Here is a 14,492-nt window from a genome sequence, read left to right as displayed (position 1 = left end):
GCGTTTCCTCTTCACTTCGCACTCTACTCTAGTAGCTTGGGGTCAGCATTTTGAGAATACCAGTGAGCTATTGAAGAGGAGAATAAAGCAAGTTTATCAGTGCTGCACAATGCTTAATTTCATTCTTGCAGATATTGGTTAACACCATGTGAACTTCATAGATGCGTGTGAGATACAGAAGAGGAGTTTCATTGTTCCTTGAAATCCATAAAATACTCATTAGTTGCAGTCTCTCTCCTTCACAACTGGTCAGTGAATGCCTACACCTTAGGCAGGGAAGGAAAGAGCTTCTCCAAATTAAATCTTCACTTAACATTTCTTTTAGTTGTGCAATTCTCAGGCAGTGCGAAAGATCTATTGTAAGCTTACAGTGGGCTTAGAGCCAGCCCATTGGTTGTTTATTTTTACTCTTATTTGCTGACTTCTTATTCATGCCTTCCTGTTCTTTTGTTTTTCCCTCTACCCTGAGCATAGCCTCCTTACGATCCTTTTGATTGGCTGACTTGTACACTTCCACTGCTCACATTTAAGGAACTACTTTTACTTTTTCCTTCAGCTCTATGGGAGAGTGCATGTGTTTGCTAGCTCCCTCCCACGTGTGCTGCTTCACCCCTCAAGTAAACCTCTGTCACTGTGTTGCTCCCCACACATCTCTACTTGTCTGTAAAAGCACAGCAACATGGATATTTTGTCTGGGGTACAGCTGGAAAGCAGACTTTCAATGGATTGTTTTATTTAGTCTCCTGCATTCCACATATTATGTGAAAGCACAAGCTTTTGCACTCAAAGGTTTTTGTTAGAAATGGGGTCTCCAGTTGGCAGATGTATGCACCCTGTCCAAGTAGGCACCCACACTCTAGTTAGGGTAAGTGTAGTACATACCAAAGTTTACCTGTGCTCACCCTCTGTTAGCTTGGCACAGAGCAGTCAGGCTAAACTAAAGAGGTTATGTGTAAAGTATTTATACACACACCACAGACCACACTCCACACACACACACACACACACACTTTATCTGAGTAAAACAAGACTGATATCACAAAAATCCAACACACACTACAAGATAATGAATTTTCAAAGAGTAAATCAAAATTCAGTGTTCTAACTGGGGCTATCTGTTCGTTCTTGACCAGGACAAATCCAAAAGTTCAGTCCTACCGCGATGGAGCACGGGCTGGGTACAGGAATCACGCAGACCCCCTTACAGTAACTTAAATGCATCGAAAATCAAAGACGATGTGTCACGCAGAGGAGGTGAGGCATCAGGGATGCAGATAACGTCTGTTCCTTAAGGCAGTGCAGTGTCGTCGAAGCTTTGCTGCTGTGGGACAATGTGTTACGCAGTGGAGGTGATGCTCTTTTGCTGCGCGATGCCTTAGTCCCTTAAGGTGACGCATTGTTGATGCGTCTGTGAGAGCACACAGCATCAAGTCTTCGGTGTCGAAATCGAACCCCTGGAGAAAAGGCGATGCGTTGATCAAGATTCACATGGAGTTGAGACGGTGCATTAGGGACATTGATCACGTGTTGACGAGACTCATACTGCGGCGGTTCTCGAGAGGCGCTGCAGCACAGTCAGGGCTGCGTTGAAGTCAAACTCGTTGCGCCATGCACTCGGTGAACGGTTTCTACGGCTTCGGTGCAGGCAGCAGCAATGCGTCTGTTTTGCAAGTATGTGTCGGTTCCGAACTGACGCTTTGGAGTCTATGCGTCAGTTCTTTGGTTGCAGCACCAAATCCACCTTCAAGGGCTGAGGACTGGGTTTGGCACCATTTGGTAAATCAGGACTCCGCAGAAGAGCCCAGGTGCTGGTAGCAAGATGCAAGTGAAGACTTCCATGTCCCTGAGACTTCAGTAACAGAAGGCAAGCTCTGTCAACCCCTTGGAGAACCTTAGAAAGCAGGATGTAGAGAGCAAAGTCCAGTCTTCTCACTCCCAGGCGAGAAGCAGCAGGCATTGTCATGTGGCTAGATTCGGCCCGGGAAGAAACACTGCCATTTTTCATGTATATATTTCTAAAGTTGCCTTCTTTTTCCACATGCCAACTTTTGACACATATTTCCTTACGTGACAGTGTAGGATTAGTTTAGCTGAATCCATGCTGCTTACAATTCTACATCGTAAGTACACTATCATGACACCTTGAACATTTCGTACAAGGCCTGAACATACATTATGCAAATGTTCTTGTTTATTATTCATCTATAAGGGAATGGTACTATTACAGAGCCAATAAACAATGTCAGCTGGGCTGAAGCCTCGACACGTAAGCATGAATGCAGTTATAAATACATGTTGTTGGACCTGCGATGGGCAAGCCCAGCACAAAGGGGGGTAGCTTGGCTCGAGTGACAAGGCGGTAGAAGGCTGTTGTGTTAAGCCGGCTATGACCAAATAATAACTCCCTGCACACCACATAAAAAGAAGGACACCACACCACTGTTATAGATAAATAAGTTTTGTTTATGTAAAAGTTCTCTGGGTTGGAAGAAGTTCAATTAGTTAATCACATTCACCTTTCTTACATGGGTTTGATTAGCTGTGTACTGGTTGCGTAGGAATAAATGGTTGGACTCTAATAAATAAATATACTGGATAAATATCAGGATTCAATACATTTGGAATAAATATCAGCAATGACTGGAATAAATATCAGCAAAACATCACACTTGCATAGCAAGTTAGATACCGATCGTTTCACATAAATATCTCAGGGTCATACTGGTATCGCTGCCACCAATTAATCACTTTCAGGGTAAACACATTTAGATTGCCATTTAATGCGGAATGCGCGCTCTTACAGTTTTTGAAGTGTTCACGGGTTCGGGCTCTCTGGGCACAAGATACTCGTGATAATCCTTTAGTTGCACTTAAGCATATTGCCCGGGTATCTGGAAGATAAAGACATACAATGACTACGGCAATTACACTCCGCGGCCAGCCGGTTTAATACTACTGCGGCCGGAGGAGTCTGTGCGCTTCTATCAACGCAGGCGGGGTCTCCGAAGGCGGCTTCAGTTCACGAGTCCTCAGACCGTTGAACGGGCTGCCGGAGGGGTCAAACTACCTGCGCGCACAGTTCAAAATTGGAGCCGCACCTCAGTCCCGGAACAATGCGGCAACTTCAGGGGAAGAGACGGTCCCACCTCACTTTAGCTGCGCCGGTAAGCGCTCCAGTCAGTATGGCCCTTCTCCCAAGGGCGAAGGGGGGTTCCAGGGGCTCCGCGATCCTCCCTCCGATCTCACTCACGGGGGGCTCCCGCCCACAACAGCAGTCCCCAAGTCACTCGGGCAGGGCAGAGACGGTACTCTCGCCCAAATGAAGGCCAGCCTTTCCCCGCCCCAGCGCAGCACCTCACCTTCTGTCCACGATCAGCGCTTCGACGGCGGTGGGTTCGGAGACGTCCGAACGCCCGCCAGGAGGCACTTAAGTTGAAGGGGCCCTGTCAAGGGTCGCAGTCGCGATCTCACCACTGGGGGAGGCGGGGAGGCTCTAACTATGGCCAAAGTCTCTGAGGGGCAATTGGGCACTCGCTGGCCAGGCGCTGAAGGCGAGAGGTCACTGCTCGCGCTTCTGACTGGAACGCCAGTCAGGGTCCACGCCAACAACCTCGGCTGTACTTCTGCCTGCGCTATCAGCTGCCTCAGGGGGGGGGGAACAGGGCAGGTGTCAATCTGGTGTCAAGTCCTCTTCTATGTTTCTTCTCTTCTCCACTTTTTCTCATCATGGCCGCCAGGGACTGGGCCTTTTATAGCCAGTGCCCTGGGGTGCCAGCAGGAGCCAGAAGGTTCTAGAACCTTCCCTGGCTGTGTCAATGACATGGCCCTTCCAAGGTGTCTTTTTGGTCATTAGGAGCCACCATACTGGGCTTCCTAAGGCAGCCATTTTGTGTACTTGTAACTTCTGAGGGGATTCCTGTCAGGTTTGCAGGTTACACAAAGTGCGCCAAAACCTCCAAAGGGTCAGAGGTCAGAAGGACTCCAATGGGAGTCACTCTCATAGGGGACAATGGTGTCCACCATTTTAGGGTTGACAACCTCAGTGTGTAATGCCACCGGTTCCGTCAGGCGCCTTGTACATAGGTGCCAGGAACTTGGTGAGCAACTGAGCGTCAAGGAGCATCTAACCCCATGGGACAACACACAAAAAGGTCCTGGTAGACAAATAAAAAGCGACAAATTTTAGGAGGCACGGGGGAACAAAATAAATCATGGTGTGAGGGGACTCTCAGAAGCAGACAGGTCTAACACACGTCCCCCCCAGCTGAAAGTGGGGAGAGCTACCCAACCCCTTGGGAGTCCTCAACACTAAGGCGGAAATACCTGGAGAGACCGTCTGCATTGGCGTGGTCAGCTCCGGGCCGATGTTCCACCCGAAAGTCCATTCCCTGTAGGTAGATAGACCACCTCAACAGTTTTGGGTTTTCCCCCTTCATCTGCATGAGCCAACGAAGGGGTCGGTGGTCTGTCTGAACCAGGAAGTGCGAACCAAACAGGTATGGTCGCAGCTTCTTCAGTGCCCAGACCACCGCAAAGGCTTCCCGCTCAATGGTGCTCCATCTCTGTTCCTGGGGAAGTAGTCTCCGTGACAGGAAGATCACGGGCTGATCCAGACCCTCTTCATTGAGTTACGATAGCACCGCCCCAATGCCAATGTCGGATGCGTCTGTCTGGACAATGAATTCCTTCGAGAAGTCTGGAGCCTTCAAAACTGGAGCGTTGCACAATGCCTGTTTCAGAGTGTCGAAGGCTCGTTGGCAAGCCTCGGTCCAGATGACTCTCCTGGGTTGCTTCTTGGCCGTGAGTTCAGTAAGGGGAGCCACGATAGTGCCATACCCCTTCACGAACCGTCTGTAGTAACCTGTGAGGCCCAGGAAGGCTCGGACCTCAGTCTGGGTCTTGGGGGGTTCCCAGGCCACGATTGCCTCAATCTTTGCCTGAAGGGGTTGCACCGTTCCCCGGCCCACCAAGTGACCTAAGTACACCACCGACCCCTGCCCAATCTGACACTTGCTGGCCTTGATCGTCAGACCAGCTTGTTCCAGGGCCTGGAGAACGTCTTGCAGGTGCTGCAAGTGATCCTCCCAACTGCTACTGAAGACAGCAATGTCGTCAAGGTAAGCAGCAGAGAAGGATTCCTTCCCAGTGAGGATCATGTTCACCAGCCGCTGGAAGGTTGCAGGAGCGTTCTTGAGCCCAAAGGGCATCACACAGAACTGGTAGTGTCCATCAGGTGTGGAGAAGGCTGACCTTTCCCTCGCTCCACCAGTCATAGGAATCTGCCAGTACCCTGCTGTGAGGTCAATGGTACTCAGATATTGGGCAGCTCCCAACCGGTCAATTAGTTCATCCGCCCGAGGGATCGGATGAGCATCGGTCTTCGTGACCGAATTAAGTCCTCGATAGTCCACGCAGAATCACAATTCTGGCGTGGTGCCAGGTGGTGCAGCTTTAGGAACTAAAACCACCGGGCTAGACCAAGGGCTATTTGAAGGTTTAATAACTCCGAGCTCCAGCATCTTAGCTACTTCACTTCGGATGCTGGCCTTCACCTTGTCCGACAGCCGGTAAGACTTAGACTTCACAGGTGGGCTGTCGCCGGTGTCCACGTCATGAACACACAGATGGGTCTTACCCGGGACAAGGGAGAACAGAGGAGAGAATGACCCCAGGACCTGGCGGCATTCCTCCTGCTGCTCCGGAGTTAGGGATGGTGAGAGTTTCACTCCCTCCAATGACCCATCCTTTTCTTGAGACGCCAACAGGTCGGGGAGAGGCTCAGTGTCCTCTTCCTCCGATCCATCAGTCACCAGGATCAACATGACTTCGGGCCTCTCATAGTGGGGCTTGAGGCGATTGGCATGCAGCACCCGACGTGGATGCCGTGGGGTCTTGACGTCCACCAGGTAGGTAGACTTGCCCATCTTTTCCAATACCTCATATGGGCCTGTCCAACGGTCCTGAAGAGCGCTTAGCTCTCCCGGTTCCATCACCCACACCTTCTGTCCAGGCTCCAGCTCCACTGGGTGAGCGTTGTGGTCATACCACGCTTTCATCACTGCCTGGCTGGCTTCCAAGTTGTCAGAAGATTGCTTCCACAACTTAGCCATTTGGCTCCGGAAAGCCAGCATATAGCTCACCACGTCCTGGGGAGCTTTCCGGGGAGACTTTTCCCATGAGTCCCTCACCAGGCTGAGAGGTCCACGTACAGGGTGCCCATACAGAAGCTCGAAGGGGCTAAAGCCCACTCCCTTCTGTGGCACTTCCCTGTAAGAAAAAAGTAAGCAGGGTAGGAGGACGTCCCATTTCCTCCGCAGGCTTTCGGGTAGACTTCTGATCATACCCTTCAACGTCTTGTTGAACCTTTGCACAAGGCCATTGGCTTGTGGGTGATAAGGAGTGGTGAACCGGTAGGTCACTCCACACTCCTCCCACATTGCCCGCATGTATGCTGACATGAAGTTGGTCCCCCTATCAGACACAACTTCCTTGGGGAAACCCACTCGGGTAAAGATCCCCATCAGGGCCTTTGCCACCACCGGTGCAGTGATGGTTCTCAGAGGAATTGCCTCTGGATACCTTGTGGCATGATCCACCAGTACCAGGATAAACCTGTGACCGGATGTTGTCGGTGGATCTAAGGGCCCAGCAATGTCGATGCCCACCCTTTCAAAGGGGGTGCCAACGACGGGAAGTGGTTCCAGGGGAGCCTTCAGCTTCGTCCCTGTTTTCCCACTGGCTTGGCATGACACACACGACCGACAATATGCGTCGGACACCACCCTCATTCGAGGCCAATAAAAGTGGGGGACAAGCCTGGCAAAGGTCTTGTCCTGACCCAAGTGTCCTGCCAAGGGAATCTCATGAGCCAACTCTAACAGGAAGGCTCGGTAACACTGTGGGACTACCAGGGCCCGTGACAATCCGTGCACTGGCGCCCTGGGTTCACTGTAGAGGAGGCCATCCTCCCAGTAAATACAATAGTTCCCAGACTCGTTACCCGCTGCTTGGGCTTCAGCCTGTTGCCTCAGACCCTTGAGGGTGGGACATTCCCTTTGTCCCCTGCTCAGTTCCTCCCTGGACGGACCTCCCTCCACTCGCCAATCAGCGGGGATAGGTAAGTTCTCCAACGGAACCATGTCCTCCTCCGTGGACTCCGGGTCCACCTCCGTAGGTGGCCTATCCGTCTCACGGGGCACGGACGTCGAGGCAGGCTCCTCCTGTCCTCGGCATGCTCCCTCATCAGCAGCTACGGGGTGGGCCATTGTTCCAGCCTCCGACCCCTGCGACTTCTCCTCCCGAGCAGTCGCCGACCTGGTACTCACACAGGCCCAATCAGGTGTACCCAGCATCTCCGAATGAGTCCGGTATTCCACCTCCTTCCAAGCATTGTGCTCCATATCATTGCCCAGCAAACAATCGACTGGCACGGCGGGGCTTACGGCGACTCGAAGTGGACCTGCAACCCCTCCCCACTCAAAGGGAACCTCGGCCACAGGATAGTGGCCCATTCTGCCGTCAGCCAGTGCGGCTGGATGAAGTACGCCCGGAACCACCTGCTCCGAGGACACCAGATGACTCCTTACCATAGTCATACTGGCTCCTGTATCTCTCAGAGCTTCCCCTCTATGGCCATTGATGGTGACCATACTTGGTAGTATTCGAGGGCACCTGGATCTTTGGAACCATCTCCCGATCACCCAGGGACACTAAGGTGACTCCCGCCCACTCCCTTCCCTCACTTAAGGGCATCTCCTCCCCGAGCGCTACAATAGCGACTCCCGGGGCCTTTCCTCCAGCGGGAGGGGGTGGTCTCTTTGGGCATTTCGGGTCTCCTTTGTAATGTCCAATACCACCGCACTCAAAGCAATGGACAACCCTTGGCTGCTGACTCTGGCCAGGGTTAGGGTTCTTCTGCGGGTTAGCCTTAGAGTTGGAAAAGGTGTTTTTCCACTTAAAATTATTTTGGGGGCCTTTGGAGAACTCCTGTTTTTTGTTATCTCCCCCCTCTTTCCTTAGTGGAGCGCCCTGTCCGGACTTCTGAGAATCTCCTCCAGTCCCCTTCGTGGACACTCGGGTACTTGCCCAAATGTCCGCCTCCTCAGCAAGCTTACGGGGGCAAGTAAGTTTGCTGTCTACCAGGTGTTGCCTCAGCTCGGGAAGGCATTTCTCGAGTAGATGCTCCTTGAGGATTAAGTCATACAACCCTTGATAGTCCTCCACCTCACTACCTTGGACCCACTCTTCCAGGGCTTTCTTGGCAAAATCCAGGAAGTCAACCCAATTTTGTGAGCTCAGCTTGTGGCTACCCCTAAACCTTTGCCGGTATTTCTCCGGGGTCAACCCAAACTTCCTAATGAGCGCCACCTTCATGGCGGGGTAGTCTACCTGTTCCTCCCGGTCTAGGGCCAATAGGGCATCCCTTCCTGTCGGAGGCATGTACCGGTATAATCCACCACCCCAGTGCTTCTCATGGATCCCATGGGCTCTTAAGGAGACCTCATAGGCTGCCAGCCACTTGGCTATGTCGTCCCCAGCGGAATACCTGGCGACTACGTCCTTTGGTAAATGGGGCCTGGGCTCCCTGGCAATTTCCTTGGACTCGACACCCCCCGGAGTATTGTTAATGGTCTTGAGGTCGAGGTTCTCGTAACTTGAACTCATGTTCCATCCTCCTCCCTTCCATCTCCAGCTTGGCCAACTCCCACCTTAACTGTCTTTCCTCTCTCCTGTCGGCTAACTCGGTTTCTGATAACCCTCTTGATGACACACTACTGCCCTCCCGTGAGGCTACCTTGGGGCTGATAGACATCGCACCCACCCCCAGGGGACATTCTGTAATCATCTCCATGACAGTTTCCCTGTCTGATTCCTCCTCCTCTACCGTTCCCTCCGTGTGTGCTTCCACCCAGGCTCGCAGACTAGTACGGAGCTCCTCTCTCTTGGCTCCTCGCCTAACGAACACTCCCCTTTCCTGACAGAACTCCCTGAGCTGTGCCACAGTATAGGTCTCCAGCTCTGACATTTTGAATTCCATTTTTGTCAGTTGAAAGTGTGGACCACCACCCCGAAGTAGGTTATGAAGATAGTAACTTTCTCTGAGGATCACCTCCACCCACCTCCAGGAAAGAATTTAAAAAAAACAAAATCACAGAATTAGAAGGCCGCTGGGAGAATACTCCGGGTGTGTACCTGTGATGCACACTGAATTATTATGAGGTTCACAACAGCACGGCTCGTAATCCCAACCGCTGCCACCAATTTTATGTTGGACCTGCGATGGGCAAGCCCAGCACAAAGGGGGGTAGCTTGGCTCGAGTGACAAGGCGGTAGAAGGCTGTTGTGTTAAGCTGGCTATGACCAAATAATAACTCCCTGCACACCACATAAAAAGAAGGACACCACACCACTGTTATAGATAAATACGTTTCGTTTATGTAAAAGTTCTCTGGGTTGGAAGAAGTTCAATTAGTTAATCACATTCACCTTTCTTACATGGGTTTGATTAGCTGTGTACTGGTTGCGTAGGAATAAATGGTTGGACTCTAATAAATAAATATACTGGATAAATATCAGGATTCAATACATTTGGAATAAATATCAGTAATGACTGGAATAAATATCAGCAAAACATCACAGTTGCATAGCAAGTTAGATACCGATCGTTTCACATAAATATCTCAGGGTCATACTGGTATCGCTGCCACCAATTAATCACTTTCAGGGTAAACACATTTAGATTGCCATTTAATGCAGAATGCGCGCTCTTACAGTTTTTGAAGTGTTCACGGGTTCGGGCTCTCTGGGCACAAGATACTCGTGATAATCCTTTAGTTGCACTTAAGCATATTGCGCGGGTATCTAGAAGATAAAGACATACAATGACTACGGCAATTACACTCCGCGGCCAGCCGGTTTAATACTACTGCGGCCGGAGGAGTCTGTGCGCTTCTGTCAACGCAGGCGGGGTCTCCGAAGGCGGCTTCATTTCACGAGTCCTCAGACCGTTGAAAGGGCTGCCGGAGGGGTCAAACTACCTGCGCGCACAGTTCAAAATTGGAGCCGCACCTCAGTCCCGGAACAATGCGGCAACTTCAGGGGAAGAGACGGTCCCACCTCACTTTAGCTGCGCCGGTAAGCGCTCCAGTCAGTATGGCCCTTCTCCCAAGGGCGAAGGGGGTTCCAGGGGCTCCGCGATCCTCCCTCCGAACTCACTCACGGGGGGCTCCCGCCCACAACAGCAGTCCCCAAGTCACTCGGGCAGGGCAGAGACGGTACTCTCGCCCAAATGAAGGCCAGCCTTTCCCCGCCCCAGCGCAGCACCTCACCTTCTGTCCACGATCAGCGCTTCGACGGCGGTGGGTTCGGAGACGTCCGAACGCCCGCCAGGAGGCACTTAAGTTGAAGGGGCCCTGTCAAGGGTCGCAGTCGCGATCTCACCACTGGGGGAAGCGGGGAGGCTCTAACTATGGCCAAAGTCTCTGAGGGGCAATTGGGCACTCGCTGGCCAGGCGCTGAAGGCGAGAGGTCACTGCTCGCGCTTCTGACTGGAACGCCAGTCAGGGTCCACGCCAACAACCTCGGCTGTACTTCTGCCTGCGCTATCAGCTGCCTCAGGGGGGGGGAACAGGGCAGGTGTCAATCTGGTGTCAAGTCCTCTTCTATGTTTCTTCTCTTCTCCACTTTTTCTCATCATGGCCGCCAGGGACTGGGCCTTTTATAGCCAGTGCCCTGGGGTGCCAGCACGAGCCAGAAGGTTCTAGAACCTTCCTTGGCTGTGTCAATGACATGGCCCTTCCAAGGTGTCTTTTTGGTCATTAGGAGCCACCATACTGGGCTTCCTAAGGCAGCCATTTTGTGTACTTGTAACTTCTGAGGGGATTCCTGTCAGGTTTGCAGGTTACACAAAGTGCGCCAAAACCTCCAAAGGGTCAGAGGTCAGAAGGACTCCAATGGGAGTCACTCTCATAGGGGACAATGGTGTCCACCATTTTAGGGTTGACAACCTCAGTGTGTAATGCCGCCGGTTCCGTCAGGCGCCTTGTACATAGGTGCCAGGAACTTGGTGAGCAACTGAGCGTCAAGGAGCATCTAACCCCATGGGACAACACACAAAAAGGTCCTGGTAGACAAATAAAAAGCGACAAATTTTAGGAGGCACGGGGGAACAAAATAAATCATGGTGTGAGGGGACTCTCAGAAGCAGACAGGTCTAACACATGTGCATTTCCGTACTCTAATTAGAGGAGCACTCTGATGTCATTGTGGGGTCATCGCTATCATCGGCGTTTCAGCGCAGCTGATTCCTGTTTACTTTCCTCAAAAAGGGATGTTCAACCTGTGATCAAGACGGTGACCTACATACCTTGCCTTCAGGTAATGGGCATTTAGACCATACAGTAGGGGATTCTTGGCTGAACACTAGATTAGGGAACGCATAGTAGGAGTACATTATACCCAGTACTTATATGCCAACATATATACACTTTTTTAGCACAATGGTGGAATCGTTCATTCTTTTTACTGTCCTTATATTGCTAATCACTTTTTTCTGCTTCTATTAATCATTGCAGCCCATATATTTTATACAAGAATCACCATGTTTCAATAGATATTGAAAGTGTCCCTTTCTGTATTTTTTGTATATCTCTGAGTGAGCATGAGTGACTTAGTGAAAAAGCTCTAGATCTGTTATCATGAATCCCTGGGAGTCAGAGTTTTCATGTTCAGAGGTTGCCCAAACCATTTGTTACCTTGCCAGGTTTAGGAGTACTTACGGTGGCACTGTGAGCTGCGGGACTATAGGCCAACATATCCTGAGGGGGTGCACCAAATCAGTCTGGCACCATCTCAACGTTTGTTACGCAACAAATGAACAGTTCCTCCTAAAAAGTGGAACCCGTGCAACACCAGCAGGCCAGCACAGCAAAGCAAGCAGAAAAGCAGCAGTCCCTCTTGGCAGCACAACAGCCTTTTTTCCTTGCAGAATGTCTTCAGTCCAGAAATGTTCTCAGTATATGGTGTCAGAGGTCCAGTATTAAGAGCCCATTTTACCCTTTGAAGTAGGGTGGATTCAAAGAAAAGTCTTTGTAGTACACAAGGACCCCACCCTTCCTGGCCCTGGCTCCAGACACACTACAGGGGAGTATGCAGCTCTTTGTGTGGGGACTGGCACAGCCCTGTTCAGGTGCAGGTGTCAACTTCTCCCACCACTCTGGCTCAGGAAGACCCATTAGCCTGGTGATGGGCCATCAGGATATGCAGGGTACACCTAAGCCCCCTTTGTGTATGACTGTCTAGAGTGAATTCACAAAGCCCAACTTTCATCCAACCCAGACTTGCATTTCAGGGACAGGAAGAGGCCCAGAATGGTTATATTTTATTTTATTTTATTGTGGAAAGAGTACACAGGTCTCTTGCGTCCAAACTGCTGTCTTGAGCCCTATCGCTGTCCATAATCACTAGAATGTTGAACTACATGGTATTGAAATTGGCACGAAAATGATTCCAAATTGAGTATCAGGGAATTAAGGTAACTTTTTTTTCCGGCTTTATGCTAGCAATCCGAGAGGCCTGACTATCTCCTGCCGCTGAAAAAAAGGCTGTGCTTCAATTGTGCATAACGTATGCTATGCTGTATAATGCCAATTTAAGGCCAACAATGGAAACCATGCCTACTATTTCGCACAACGTGGAAGACACTGACAATTTGCAAAAGCACCAGTAAACACCGGAAAAGTGCTTCTGCTGGGTTCTCACCACATAATTCATAAACTCCCATGAATCGGTGAGGTAAACATTTCATCTGAAAACCATCTCAGTGGCTAAGCTCATCTGTAATCTACAGGCAACACATTGAGCCAAGAACCATTTCCCTACTTCTGTGCAAAGCCAAGGAGAAGTTACTGCAGAACAACTTCTGTGCTATGGTTAGGCAAGATACACCTTCAGGTTATGACCCTTTCTTCCACTGATGCGTTGACACAGAGCATTCCAACATTAGAAATGTCTTTTCTTCAGACCGGTTTCGATGGGGGTGCACGCTAGTCTGTATATGCAGAGTTTTCCAAGTTTAGATTGGTTATGTCTGAACCATTTGTCTCAGACCTGTTCAGCTGAATGCCTCCCTGAGATTTGAACTCTTGCTTTAAAGGACTATAGAGATGGCCTCTGAAATGTGAACTCTCACTATAAAATGATTAGATGCATGTCTCCTCAGGCCTCCACTAGCCTTTTTCCCGTAGGTCTGCCTCCATGAGGTGAATGGTCCGATGTTCTAAGCTCTAGGTCTATCAGTTTGATAGCATACTGAGTTCTGAACGTCTGTTAGCACATAAAGGTAGATGGACACACCCTCAGATTGCAATTCTCACTTCCAGGCAGGGGTAAGGTAATTGCGTTGTGGAGATCTGATCTCTTGCTCTTATGTTAGATGTATAGTCCACAGGTCTCTGTTCTTATTCTCAGATTCTGGTGGGTGCCCATTGCGATATGGGTGTCAGTTCACAAGCAGAATAATATAGATAGATAGTCCTATGATGTCTGAGCTCTCAATAAGATCTAAGGTGAGGTAAGTAGCCTGCTAAGATCTGAAGTCACGTTATCGAACAGAGTTAGGCTGATGCAGCTTCTAAGTCTGAATGCTTTGTTGAAGAAAAGGCTAGGTGGCTATTCCTTGAGTTATGAACTCTCAATGTCACACATGGCTATGGTGACCTGAAATCTTCTCTGACTCTTCTTGCAGGTGTTGGTTGGATCTTGCACGCTCCCGTCCAGTGACTGCTCTTGATAATGAGAGATTCACAGTTCAGACAGTAATGCTAAAGTTTGCAGTCCCTGTTGTTTTGGTAAGTGCTAACATGTCATTCCTGTCCCATATCTCTTGGTCATGGATAGGGGTTTTGCTGAGGATACACTTTCTCCAAAGAGGCTGCAAGAATGGATAATAGCACCTAAAATACACATGCAGCATTATCGTTTCCATCAGGAACAAATAGGACTCTGTGTTTACACTAGGCAGAAGACAGCAATGCAAAATAACACAAGATTACAGAAGGGTGTTAGGCCCAAATTTGTAGCACTAAGCAAAAGCATTGCTAAGATGCCATCCTCTCATACAGTGTACCCATAGCCCACAAAACCTGGAGCCTCAAAGGGAAGGGATGTTTTATAAACTGTGACAATTACTTGTCCACTTTTGACCACTTGTCCACTATCTTTTCAGCTCGATCTGAGCTATCCCTGCTGCTTTTATGCATGCTTGTACCCATCTGCTGTGTAAGTCTGTTGTGAATTTGTATTCTTGATCAAAATCTGTATTAAGGTTAGATAGGTATTTTGAGTGTGTTGTACTGCGTCCCCCCCATAGAGTAGTCTATAAGGTGTTACTAAGAGTTGAGCAGAATATAATTTCTGTGACTCTGCACCACTGGAAGATACGGGCGGTGATTGTTGTTCCTCCTCCTCCCTACCCATTGATAACAAGACAAAGA

The 14,492-nt window shown here is 49.9% G+C and overlaps 1 protein-coding gene across 8 annotated transcripts in view; it reads left to right on the top strand.

Moving 5' to 3' along the window:
- TMEM94 (transmembrane protein 94) overlaps positions 1-14,492 on the top strand; it is an 805,258-nt gene that overhangs the window by 242,734 nt on the left and 548,032 nt on the right. For all 8 annotated transcript variants that reach the window (XM_085617011.1, XM_085617013.1, XM_085617005.1 and 5 more), the window contains exon 8: positions 13,745-13,847. In XM_085617011.1, coding sequence (XP_085473137.1) covers positions 13,745-13,847 — 103 coding nt within the window. The remainder of the gene's footprint in view (positions 1-13,744; positions 13,848-14,492) is intronic.

The sequence above is a fragment of the Triturus cristatus genome, chromosome 7 (assembly GCF_964204655.1).
Source record: "Triturus cristatus chromosome 7, aTriCri1.1, whole genome shotgun sequence".
In the NCBI taxonomy this organism is placed as follows: Eukaryota; Metazoa; Chordata; class Amphibia; order Caudata; family Salamandridae; genus Triturus; species Triturus cristatus.
Note: the sequence above shows the minus strand (reverse complement) of the source record. Positions and strands in the feature narration are given on the sequence as shown.